Source organism: Haliotis rufescens, unplaced genomic scaffold (assembly GCF_023055435.1).
Source record: "Haliotis rufescens isolate VD_foot unplaced genomic scaffold, xgHalRufe1.0.p SCAF_16, whole genome shotgun sequence".
Classification (NCBI taxonomy): Eukaryota; Metazoa; Mollusca; class Gastropoda; order Lepetellida; family Haliotidae; genus Haliotis; species Haliotis rufescens.
In genome coordinates this window covers 8,743,423-8,757,412 of record NW_025963846.1, presented here as the reverse complement: position 1 = coordinate 8,757,412, position 13,990 = coordinate 8,743,423, and the positions used below count along the sequence as shown (strand labels likewise).

Below are 13,990 nucleotides of genomic sequence, written 5' to 3'. Positions count from 1 at the left end.
ACACACACACACACCCCACCCCCTCCCACTACCCTAACCTCTCCCCATGTAATCATCGCCAGTATTATGTAGCTTCTGTCACGTGATAACGACGACTAAATCGTTGTGATATGTATATGTTTGTGTATATTGTTTATGACTGTAATTATGTACAATGTTGTTATTGACCTTTCTGTTGTTTGAAACCACGGCAATACGTGAAACAGTTTCACTTGTTAAACCTTTACTTATAGTTTATGCTTTCTGGACAGTGACATATTTGTCAGTAATATTTAGACAAAAACCTACACCTAATCACTTAAAGATTTTTCTTACTTATAATGTAAAAATCTATTAAATCTAAAAGAAACTTAATATTGTGAAACCGTGAAAATATGACAACCACTTTTTATAAGATTTCCAGATTGATCACTCTTCTGGTAAAGATATTACGCTTTAATACACTTGACATTAAGAACTGAATGTTCGACTTTCTGTCTCGTGGCAGTAATGTTGTTAATAATAATAATGTTTCTAGCGTTCCGACAGCGAGTCGGCTACAGCAGATGTGACTGTGATATATTGTTTATGGGTGTAATTGCTAGTCTGTTGTCTGGTTATAAAAGGACACAGTCGAGCTTGCCAGACATCAGGGGCCAGTTGTGTGGGGAACAGTACCTGCTGGGAAAACACACTTTGTTTGATGACGTCGTCATGTTAGCGGACTTGTTTCATCAGATGGTCAATCCGACATTAAACCTCAAGTAACTTTTTTTCTTATTTTTGGTTTCTACGTATGCTATACCTGTCGTACTTCGCAGGTACGTAACAAGGTGAATCTACCCGGCGTAGCTCGCTGTTTCAAGGTGAATCTACTCGGCGTAGTTCGCTGTTTCAAGGTGAATGTACCTGGCGTAGCTCGCTGGTTCAAGGTGAATCTACTCGGTGTAGTTCGCTGGTTCAAGGTGAATCTATCCGGCGTAGTTCGCTGTTTCAAGGTGAATCTATCCGTCGTAGCTCGCTGGTTCAAGGTGAATCTACTCGGCGTAGTTCGCAGTTTCAAGGTGAATCTACCTGGCGAAGCTCGCTGGTTCAAGGTGAATCTACTCGGTGTAGTTCGCTGGTTCAAGGTGAATCTACCTGGCGTAGCTCGCTGGTTCAAGGTGAATCTACCCGGCGTAGTTCGCTGTTTCAAGGTGAATCTACTCGGCGTAGTTCGCTGGTTCAAGGTGAATCTACTCGGCGTAGTTCGCTGGTTCAAGGTGAATCTACCCGCAGTTGTTCGCAGGTACAAGGGGAATCGCAGGTTCAAGGTCAACCTACCATTGATGAGTATGATATTCTGTCGTAGTATCCCGTTGTAGGTGAATCTACCCATCAAACCTGGGCGTTAATAGTCAACAAATATTGATGAAGACAAGTTTAGACTTGTACTGGCGCAAGTATAAATTATCGATGTTATTTCCAATAATATATTGTATTCTAGATGGTTGCCAACCACCTTCAGGCCTGTGTCATTTCTTGGAGCCAGTGGCATTTTTCATTACAGTTTTTGAAGCGTGTATTATTTTCTCGTTCGCTGTAGTTTTGTAGCCTTGAGCACCTCTCCGTAATGTCAGATGGTATGATGCTTTACACAACACCACGGAACACGTGTAGACTTGGTAGGGAACGACGCATGTGAGGTTTACCACCAGCCAGCTGACCCTGCTTGATTGCTGATGATGGAGAGGTAGAGTAGGAGTGGTACGTTTGCCTCCTCAATCAATAATACACAAAATAACTTATATCAAACGCACAGTGTCTGTTTAGTTGCCGATGTTTGTTGTGCCTCTTTGAATAGATGGCAGTGCTCAGTTCCTGATTTTTAGGGCATGTTTTCTCCATGTGTTCCAAGGTTAAGTTTGCAGAAAACAATTAAAAAATGTTTCACAAATAACACAACGAAAAAATAATTACTGCTTCAAGTCATTCATTGTACACATACCTGAGCCCATGTGTCCAGCAAGTCCATGTTTCTATAAATTTAAAATGAACTGGCAGGCCAAAAAAAAGTATACACTAAAAAATTGGATTTGTCTAATTTTTTACAAACGTTATCAAAACATAAAAGGCTGAAAACAGTCGCTGAAACACGGAAAACTTAAGGTTCAAAACGCGGGTATGATAACGTATCAAGTACATCACTATCGAACCATTTCTGATTTGTTTCATTTTAACCGCCATGAAACATGGGTGTATACTTTCTTTTGCCCGGCAATGTAGATCCGAGATACACGCTCGCAGTCTGTATGTTCCGAATTCGCTGTACCTCAATTAGGTGATGATAACCGCAGAAGCCGAATGAACCCGCATGTGTCAGATTACGAGAAGGGTCGATGATGTCCGACTCAATACTAACCATTTTGGGTACTCGGGTGATGAAGCAATTGGCACAGCTTATTATTTATTGCTGAATTGTTGTGTATATAAACATATATGTGTTACAATATTCTTATGCTCAATGAGTGTTTGTGTATATATGAACTGTGGTCCTCGCTAGATCGAACGTTGTTTTATATTGTTAGTCTGTGATATTCGTTGTTGTTTTGTAACGTGTATAGATGGTGATGATGATGAGGGGATGAGACGACGCGCGAGATGCTGCAATTATGAGCCATCACGATACGCATCACGATACGCACCATGATTTATACTTCACGATACGCATCACGATTTATACTTCACGATACGCATCACGATTTATACTTCACGATACGCATCACGATTTATACTTCACGATACGCATCGAGATAACACCTACTTTATTTCGATATAACCGTTACGATATGTGTCACATGCACCTTACGATACGTATTGCAGTATCTGGCCAGCGATACGTGTTACGATGTCTACTTTACGATACGTATCGCAATGGAGATATCATGAGAGACTTAAACTTCCTTTCAGCGATCAGTTGATGCAGTTGGGAACTGGGGATAGGAAATGTTTGCTTAAGTGTGTTTCTCTAGCTTGGAATCGAGCGTCTGGTGTATCGTGGATGTGTGTAGTGAGATGCTTATGCTCAACAGGGACTCGTCTCATCCGCAATGGAACTTACCGTGCAATATGACGATGGTATGGTTGTTGTGTGTGTCCTCATGGGTCAACCACATAGCTCTATTAAGCACATCTTCCCGAGGCAAGGGTGTTAACTGCGTTATATAATTCCGGAGTAAAATTTTGGCTGGACTAACGAGTCTATGCATAGACCAATCAAATTCGCGTAAAGACCTAGACATCCGGCTTTTGAACAACATGGATTTCAACGTGCAAATTTCGGTCGACTGCAGGAATTGCAAAGCAATAGTACCGTCAACTGGGTGTTGACAGATATTTTGCAATTTTATTCATGTTTTGAGTCAAGGTGCTCAAGTGATTTCATGCACTTCGTGGGGTAAGACCCGTTTTATTACAATATAGATCTTGATTATCGATCAGATCGTCTTGACTGTGCGCCGCCATTTTGTTTGAAGCAAATGCAAGTGATATGAGAGATGGATCTGATTGGTCAGAAGAAGGGACATAGAATAGACGTAACTCGTAATAGCCACAGGTGGCGCTACGATCGAGCCTCGAAATTCCAGCCTAGTTCGGCAAGGGTGGAAACTGGAGTTTTATAGTCAGTTAACGCCCTTGCCTCGGGAAGATGTATTAAGGACCAAGCTATACAATATAAAGGGCTTGCTATAAAAACTGTACTGTATGTTTTACTTATATCAGTATGTATTTATCAGGTGTGCAATAAAAATATCTGCTCCTGTCGATATATTCCGCGGTGCACTCTACCAAACAGTTGAAGGCCTATGTCGAAATGTTGACCAATATAGGATTGTAGTACATGTACAACGTGCGTGCGGTAAATGAACCCTCCTTTAGGAGGTCTTAGGTTGATTCTTGACAAGCAATACATCTATTATACATTGTTGATATCAAATCAGCTGCAACTTGACATGTTCCTTGATTTCCGCTATGAGCAATAATAACAAGGGTAATTGTCCTGTCGTCTATCCTTTATACTCGGCATGGTCTTATATAACTGTTTCCAATCGTCCAAGTCTGTTGGCGGGCCATCGCGGAACCAGCATAATTGTAGTATTGGCTTGCTTAGTGAGTGAAGGTGGTCCTGAGATGACCAGCAGTTGTGTAAATATACTGTAAATCGTGAAATTCATGTGTCACAAAATCAGTGTCGACCCTTGGCCTAAAATGCGTCATAAACTTAATGCAAGTAGCCCTGACAGAACTGGAAAAACTAAACATAAAAAAACTGATACCAACACCGTAGGCTGGATAGTATGAGGCGATAGCTGTTTGAACGAATACTATCATTTGCTATCTTCACAAACTTAACTTCAACTGCTTGACGTGAAATCAAACTAAGGAAATTCCAAAAGCGCATTTTCAAGTGAGATAGGTCGGGTCACCGAAGATTGCAAGATGTTATACTAGTGTTGTTACACGAGAGAGAACAATCCTTTGAACGTAGGGGGCACGGGTGGCCCAGTCGCCTAAAAGGCCGCGATTCGCTGTGCATAGTTGCGTCCCTTGGGCACGCCAGAAACCTATGATTGTGGGTTCGGATCCCGGTTCGCCCCGATTATGTTTCTAGGTTTGTCAGCACCATACCCGTGCTCGTGGGTTTCACGGAAGTGGTAAACGTCTGAGACCTGTATCACTTCGGGCTTTCCTCCCACATTAAGCTGACACGCCACGATATAATTGGAATACTGTTAAAAGCAGCGTTAAACCCAACTCACTCACTCACCTTTGAACGTAAATTAGCAGTTTTATGTTTTCCCCACAAGTTTTGCTGCACATGTTCACTACGTGCGTGAGCAGTGTCACACTATTAATGCAAGCAATTAAACTTGGAACTTTCGCATTGAATTCATGATTTACAGTAACCAATAGAGAATATAGGTCAGTCAAACATTTTAGCATATCTTTTTATGTACACTTTATGTCCTAGCAATACATAAAATCATATTGGTCTGGGCCACGACCTACAAAGCGGTCATAGCGGTACGACGGCCGTGTGTCGTGTATAAAAGTAGTATCGCTACGATCCTTTGTGGTCGGGTCTCAGCTGGTTAGCGATTAGATATTTTACCACCGCTTCAAGTACAAGACATCTTCACAATGGTGTTGAGTTGTTGACGACTGGAACGTCCGTCGTCGCTGTTGATGATTTGCAGGTTAAGATGATGTGAATGTTAGAATTTAGATGTTGATCATTTGGGATATATATCACCTGAAATAAACGTTAACACACATGTTGTCTTGTGTATTAAAATGTGACGGCATCTTGATGGATCGTAGCTTTGAGATTGCTCTCCTCGCCGAAGACCCGAGTTCGATTTCCCTTAAGGATAAAATGTGTGAAGCCCTTTTCTGGTGTACCTAAAATGCTTTGGTATTACAGGAATATTTTTAAAAGCGACGTAAATCCATACTCACTCACTCACTCTCTCGTTCTAACCGTTTGCCGTTCAATCTTCGTTATTCAGTACAATGTGTTAAAATGTGCTCACAAATATTCTACTACGTTGACAGACATTTGCTTAATGGCCTGAGAGCACAATTATGTTCCTACTTTGCTATCTTAGTGATATGGGACACATGAAGATCCGGGTCAGAACAGTTCTTTGAACAGGAACCCATGCTTGCCGTAAAAGGCGACTAACGGGATCTGGTGGTCAGGCTCGCTGACTTGGTTGATGCATGTCATTGTTACCCAAGCGCGTAGGTTGATGCTCATGATGTCAATCACTGGATTGTCTGGTCGAGACTTGATTATTTACAGACAGCCGTCATATAGCTGGAATATTGCTGAGTGCGGCGTTAAACAACAAACAAACAAACAAACAAACAGTGATATGTCAGCCCACAATCCTATATAAGTCGTAGACTTGTTACATAACAGAAAAATATCACTTAATTTGTCTTGGCATCAAATGTGTAAGGGATTTACACGTAGATAGTATCCCCATGCCTACGCTTAAGCGCAGTGGCATTTTCTGATTTGTGACCCTTTGCAAAATAAACAGAGACGAAAATATATTTCAACATTAAAATATTGGCATCCACGTATAAACATTTTATGGCATCGAACGCACTACAGTGTGGCATTAAGAATACCGCTTTGTTAAAGCAACTCGTGAAGATCTGGGTTAGAACTGTTCTTCAGCAACCCATGCTTGTCGTAAGAGGCAACTATCGGGATCGGGTGGTCAGGCTCGCTGCCTTGGTTGATGCATGTCATCGTATCCCAGTTGCGTAGGTAGATGCTCGTAATTTCAAACCCTGACCGCCGTCATATATTGGACCGCTGGAATATTGCTGCGTGCGGCATTAAACAACAAACAAGTGTGGATCAGGCAATCCAGGTACTGACATCATGTCCTTTAGTTTTTTTACAACGCAACACGAAGTCGTGATGGAGCCTTATACAACGCCAACTGCGACGAATGTCACTAAGCCGGTTTCATTATGGCGCTATGATGTTAAAGGACTTTCTATCTCGCCCATCACAATGGCCGTCTTTGACGTCTACTACAACGACGGTTTAATGATGAAGATGTGAAATCCATCAACTTAGTCTTTGACGTCTACTACAACGACGGTTTAAACATGAAGATATGAACGTCCATCAACTTCGTCTTTGACGTCTACTACAACGACGGTTTCACTTTGAAGATATGAACGTCCATCAACTTCGTCTTTGACGTCTACTACAACGACGGTTTCACTGTTAAGATATGAACGTCCATCAACTTCGTCTTTGACGTCTACTACAACGACGGTTTCACTGTGAAGATGAGAACGTCCATCAACTTCGTCTTTGACGTCTACTACAACGACGGTTTCACTGTGAAGATATGAACGTCCATCAACTTCGTCTTTGACGTCTACTACAACGACGGTTTCACTGTGAAGATATGAACGTCCATCAACTTCGTCTTTGACGTCTACTACAACGACGGTTTAAACATGAAGATATGAACGTCCATTAACTTCGTCTTTGACGTCTACTACAACGACGGTTTCACTGTGAAGATGAGAACGTCCATCAACTTCGTCTTTTGACGTCTACTACAACGACTATTTCACTGTGAAGATGAGAACGTCCATCAACTTCGTAATTGTTTTGTTAATTTATCATTCGAATCTGACTCCACGACAAAGAACCGAAAGGGGTAATGTGGTCTGATTTCTGGTACCCAAGATCTTGTAGTTATTGTGTGCATGTATCCCAGTGAGTGTGATTTATGTAGTGCAACAACGCGAGCTTGTGAGGAGACGCGTGTCCATGTGTATCGGCAGGGTTACCTCCCTTACTTCACCACACGTTGACGCTGAAGCCTGTGTAAGGAGCCTGTAGAAACATTTAGTCCCGGAAATAAAGTTATCTTGGTTCAAAATACATATCTACTAACAAAAAAAAATCCAAATGGAGTCCAGAACAATGCTTAATTTCAAAGGCAATCTAGCCTTGCCAAATCATTCTAGACTTGAGATTCATTTTAAATCTATTTTCTGGGGTCTGGGACACAGGCTAAACGGATTCCCTATTGAGAAAAATATTTCTCAAATAATTCGTCCTGATGAAACATTATTTCATTCCCAGTTGTCATGTTATGAAAGAGGGACACGCATAGGAATCCATAGTGTGTTATGGATAAAGAAATTTGAGTAAATATTACTGAAACAAATGCTTAAATAACATATTTCCTTGAATTCCCTTCGCAAATTGTTAGCATATTAGCCTTAAGGTGTGTGTTCAAGTCTGATGTCATAGCCAGACATTAAACACGCACTTCCCTCACTTGTAGGAGCCTATCACATCGAGAACGATTCTACCAGTTGTCAATGACATGTTTATATGTAGTTTTACCTAATTTATGATTTGCGTAGAGCGCAGAGCACTACAATACACATCTACAGTTGGGACTATTCTACACCCACGTCAGTGAGGACAAGACACACTTCTACACACATGCTCAGTAGGGACCACATGTTCAGTGAGGCCGACACACTGTTCTACACACATGTTCAGTGAGGCCGACACACATGTTCAGTAAGGACTACATACTGTTCTACACACATGTTCAGTACGGGTTACACACTGTTCTACACACATGTTCAGTGAGGACTACACACTGTTCTACACACATGTTCAGTACGGGTTACACACTGTTCTACACACATGTTCAGTGAGGCCGACACACTGTTCTACACACATGTTCAGTGAGGCCGACACACTGTTCTACACACATGTTCAGTAAGGACTACACACTGTTCTACACACATGTTCAGTGAGGACTACACACTGTTCTACACACAGGTTCAGTAAGGACTACACACTGTTCTACACACATGTTCAGTGAGGACTACACACTGTTCTACACACATGTTCAGTACGGGTTACACACTGTTCTACACAAATGTTCAGTGAGGCCGACACACATGTTCAGTAAGGACTACACACTGTTCTACACACATGTTCAGTGAGGACTACACACTGTTCTACACACATGTACAGTACGGGCTACACACTGTTCTACACACATGTTCAGTGAGGACGACACACATGTACAGTACGGGCTACACACTGTTCTACACACATATTCAGTAAGGAGTACACACTGTTCTACACACATGTTCAGTGAGGACTACACACTGTTCTACACACATGTACAGTACGGGCTACACACTGTTCTACACACATGTTCAGTGAGGACGACACACATGTTCAGTAGGGACTACACACTGTTCTACACACATGTTCAGTACGGACTACACACTGTTCTACACACATGTACAGTACGGGCAACACACTGTTCTACACACATGTTCAGTGAGGCCGACACACATGTTCAGTAAGGACTACACACTGTTCTACACACATGTTCAGTGAGGACTACACACTGTTCTACACACATGTACAGTACGGGCTACACACTGTTCTACACACATGTTCAGTAAGGACTACACACTGTTCTACACACATGTACAGTACGGGCTACACACTGTTCTACACACATGTTCAGTGAGGACTAAACACTGTTCTACACACATGTTCAGTAGGGACTACACACTGTTCTACACACATGTTCAGTGAGGACTACACACTGTTCTACACACATGTACAGTACGGGCTACACACTGTTCTACACAAATGTTCAGTGAGGACTACACACATGTTCAGTGAGGACTACACACTGTTCTACACACATGTTCAGTGAGGACTACACACTGTTCTACACACATGTTCAGTGAGGACGACACACATGTTCAGTAGGGGCTACACACTGTTCTACACAAATGTTCAGTGAGGACTACACACTGTTCTACACACATGTTCAGTACGTGCTGCACACTGTTCTACACACATGTTCAGTGAGGATTACACACTGTTCTACACACATGTTCAGTAGGGACTACACACTGTTCTACACACATGTTCAGTGAGGATTACACACTGTTCTACACACATGTACAGTACGGGATAGACACTGTTCTACACAAATGTTCAGTGAGGACGACTTACATGTTCAGTAGGGACTACACACCGTTCTACTCAATTGTTCAGCAAGAATCTGTCTCTGAGATTTCACTTGATGAGGTTTGGACTATCATTCTTATGGGCAAAGTAACTGTTGATTAGCCGCGAGTTCACTGACCGGGGATTGGTTTATCATGCAATTACGGCTATTCTCTATCACAAACTGAAAATAATCTGCCTTTTCACGGATTGTTTGCGTCTTTGAAACGTCCTGTTGACGTGACGGTTGACATTTTAGTTTAAAATTGTCAAAACATCGACAAAACATGTATATCGCAGAAACGTGATGTCGAGTTACCATGCCGACGTCAATAGGGCGGGAGTAAAGCGTTAATAAGGAGTGACAATGTGCGATTTAGTTGTTTCACGATATCAGAATTCAATACCAAATATAAAACCAACTCTGTACATTACAGATACTATATTTCCAATATAACATTGGCTAGAAGAAACCAAATTCTAATCCCTTAGGCAGGTAAATGTTTGTGTATTTTGTGAGGGCGGTGGGGTAGTGTAATGGTTAAAGCGTCCGCTCGTCACGAAGGTCCGAGTTCGATTCCCCATGTGGGTAAAAAGTATTAAGTCCATTTGTGGCGTCCCCTATTCTGACATTGCTGGAATATTGCTTAAAAACGACATAAAACCACACTCACTCTAACTTGCGAAATTTTTATGTGAACTGCTGTTTTTATCTTCGGGCGACGCCATCCGTCAAATGAGCCATATGAGAAACAAGCTGATCTCTTCCAGAGGACATAATAGCATTTAAACCGAATCCGGACATTTGGCGTGATGAGCGAACACTTTGACCACCAGGCTACCCTTCTTTATTACAAGGCAAACTGGCATGGTTCGGGACGAACGTGAGGACAATACTTGATTACAATCATTTGAATGAGTGAGTTAGCGTTCGAGTGAGTTGATGATGATGATGATGATGATGATGATGATGATGATGATGATGATCGTCTCTGTATTAGAATACTGTTGCTAAAGCAGGCGTGATATCCCACGCACCCACTCACTTGAATAAGAAGGATAAGTTCACCATACACCAAATCGATACATCGTCCTTGTACTAGTTATAACTACCAATATCCGACACGAAACAGGAAACAGATTATATTACAGCGTGGCTTGTGTCACTTATGGTCATGAAAGCCCCCTCACCTCGTCAATATCCTGTTCAAGGCCCGGCAAAGCACAACAAAGAGGATGTACATTAAACGCTTTTATTATGTGTCAACCACAAAAACAGGATACGCTTTTCAGTTAAACTGAGTTGATTTTAAAAACGTTCTTACCGGATGTAATTTGATTGCGTAGGTTGTGGAGTTAGTTGAGTATCAAATCCTGCTATTTACATTTGTGTTAGATCACCGAGGGTATTTGGAGTGATAAAATAACGGCAAAGATTTCAAATGGACACTTGTGACTCGACTTATTTCGACTAGAATCCGTATCTGTAGTCCTGCACCATGACCGTGGAATATATTTATTTTATGAAAAAATAATAATCTAGAAATGCATACAAAAGCAAGTCTAGCCAGCTCAAGCTAGCTCTATTCCAGCATAGGGATTTTTTTTTATTTTTAAAGTCAAGAAGGATATTGTGTAATATAAGATTTCAGAGACTAAATGTTAGTCTACCGTATCTGTGGTATGTGGGTTAAGCTGTATGGCAAGGATACGGCTACGGGTAGAAATACGCGGGTACGGGTACGGGTATGGGACGCGTGCGGATGCGGATGCGTGTGCGGATGCGAGTGCGAGTGCGGTTTCGATTGCGGCTGCGGATGCGGTTGCGGGTGCGGGTGCGCGTGCGGTGCGCGTGCGGTGCGGATGCGAATGCGGCTGCGGTTGCGAGTGCGAGTACGGGTGCGGGTGCAGTGCGGGTGCGGTGCGGGTGCGAGTGCAGATGCGAGTGCGGGTGCGGGTGTAGGTGGCATTGATTGTAGGGGGTGGCTGTGGTTGTAGGGCGTGGCTGTGGTTGTAGGGTAGGCTGTGGTTGTAGGGCGTGGCTGTTGTTGTAGGGGGTGGCTGTGGTTGTAGGGCGTGGCTGTGGTTGTAGGGCATGGATGTGGTTGTAGGGGGAGACTGTGCTTGTAGGGCGTGACAGTGGTTGTAGGGGCGTGCTGTGGTTGTAGGGCGTGGCTGTTGTTGTAGGGCGTGCTGTTGTTGTAGGGCGTGACTGTGGTTGTAGGGCGTGGCTGTGGTTGTAGGGTGTGGCTGTGGTAATAGGGCGTGCTGTGGTTGTAGGGCGTGGCTGTGGTTGTAGGGCGTGGCTGTGGTTGTAGGGCGTGGCTGTGGTTATAGGGCGTGCTGTGGTTGTAGTGTAGGGCGTGGCTGTGATTGTAGGGCGTGACTGTGGTTGTAGAGCGTGACTGTGGTTGTAGGGCTCTGGGTTGAGCTTGGTGAACGACTGAGGTTGCGACAGGGAAGGTGTGGAAACGGGTAGATATAGAGTAAGGACGTGGGAGTCTTGAGGTGGAGTATTATTGTCGATAAGGGTTGGTATAAAGTGGTGGTGTTGGCCGTGGCCTACATCACAACCGACATCTCTCAAACAACTGAGAAAAAGACACGCGATCTCTCCCGGCCTCACCAATCACTATGATTGATTCCGGAAGTCATTTCCGGTTGCATGACTTTGCGTTTTGACAGGAACAAATACATCTGTGACAGTCGCTAGTCAGTTGCTGTCTGAACACACGGAACCTCTGACCTCACGGAAGGTCGCGAGGAGAGCGGAATGGTTTGACTCGGGCTAGGTTATCAAAGCAATTATTTTACACTTACGACCTCATATATCCGTAAGAGGGTTCAACAGATCTAGCGTTATTTCAAATTTTACTTTCCACACAACTAGAGGTTATAAGTGCAAGGAGTGCCGTCAGTGATATCGTGTCGTGGTTTATCTTGTGGTTGTAGACAGGATAAACAGATGAATAGGTGAACGATTCTTTTGATTTAACGCTGCTTTGAAAAGTATTTCCTTCGTGAGTTTCATGGTGTGTCAATTTAATATACGTTCACAATTGTGTTGATCAAAGGTGTGTTTCAGAAGTACCATTGGGTCTATATCGATACGAAACTGAGCAGATCTTTGCAGCAAAGGGATGTCACTCTGAACACGACTTTCGAAATCACTTGTCAATAAAAATGTGTTTTTTAGATACCACGTTGATAAATCACTACTTGAAATGAAGCAGTAGATTTTTACCTTAAATTGAACTTTTATCATTATTGCATTCTTATTTACATATATATCCTGGCTTATTGTGTTTTCGATCCCCTAAAATGTATTTCTGACAACGTGACTTGTAACAATCCCAATACACTAAAATTACGTCTCAACTTTTAGAACATATATTTCTGGTAACACTTTGATGGTCAAATGACCGCGTCTTGTTAACTTTATAGTGTTAATGGTTCGCGGATGCAGACAAATCGAGGGCACGGGTGGCCCAGTCGTCTAAGGCGCCGCAATTCGCGGTGCAGACTTGCGTCCCTTGGGCAGGCCAGAAACCTATGATTGTGGGTTCGAATCTTTGTTCCCCCCGATTATGTTTCTGTGCTCGTGGGTTTCACCGAAGTGGTAAACGTCTTATATCTGCATCACTTCGGGTTTTCCTCCCACATTAAGCTGACACGCCGCGATATAACTGGAATACTGTTAAAAGCGGAGTTAAACACAACTCACTCACTCACTCCAGACAAGTCGATCTGGCGCCATCTTGTTACCGTCATTACCCCATTACAGTCAAAAGTTAAAAATAGATGCAAAACATCAGTCACGTGACATGACAGGCAGGACGTTTACAAACAGCAGTCGATACATCATCGGTGCATACGATTGTGCTGATGCAAAATTATCATTAGATCAGGTTTGGTCAAGTTAAAATGTGCATTTACGTTTTGAGGTATGTTGTCATTACTTATTGAATATCTTACCTCGTGGAGCTTAGTTTGTAACATAACTGCAGCGGCAAGTGACGAACACTTTGAGGTTCAGTGGGTTGACGCTCCACCCTTGATTACGTCATTAAGCGCGTGGTTACATATTGTTTAGAGGCTCGCAACAAACACGTGGCGTGGGGTTACATGTACTATTTACATAATGACCCGGGGTAGAATAGGTCTTCAGCAACCCATACTTGCCGTAAAAGGCGACTGTGCTCGTCGTAAGAGGCGACTAACGGGATCGGGTGGTCAGGCTCGTTGACTTGGTTGATGCATCGTATCCCAGTTGCGTGGATCGATGCTCGTGATGTCAATCACTGGATTGTCTGGTCGAGACTCGATTTTTTACAGACCGCCGTCATATAGCTGGAATACTGCTGAGTGCGGCGTTAAACAACAAACAAACAAAATCATTGTAAAATATTCAGTGGTGTTTGCATC

General features: G+C 42.9%; 1 protein-coding gene across 1 annotated transcript; it reads right to left on the bottom strand.

The window, feature by feature from the left end:
• Positions 1 to 11,279: 11,279 nt before the first annotated feature.
• Positions 11,280 to 13,322, bottom strand: LOC125380954 (mucin-2-like). The gene is made up of 2 exons (XM_048396738.1): positions 13,298 to 13,322; positions 11,280 to 12,127 (listed from the first exon to the last, which is right to left on the bottom strand). The coding sequence occupies exons 1-2, from the start codon at positions 13,320 to 13,322 to the stop codon at positions 11,280 to 11,282; spliced, it is 873 nt and encodes a 290-aa protein (XP_048252695.1).
• Between the last annotated feature and the right edge of the window lie 668 nt (positions 13,323 to 13,990).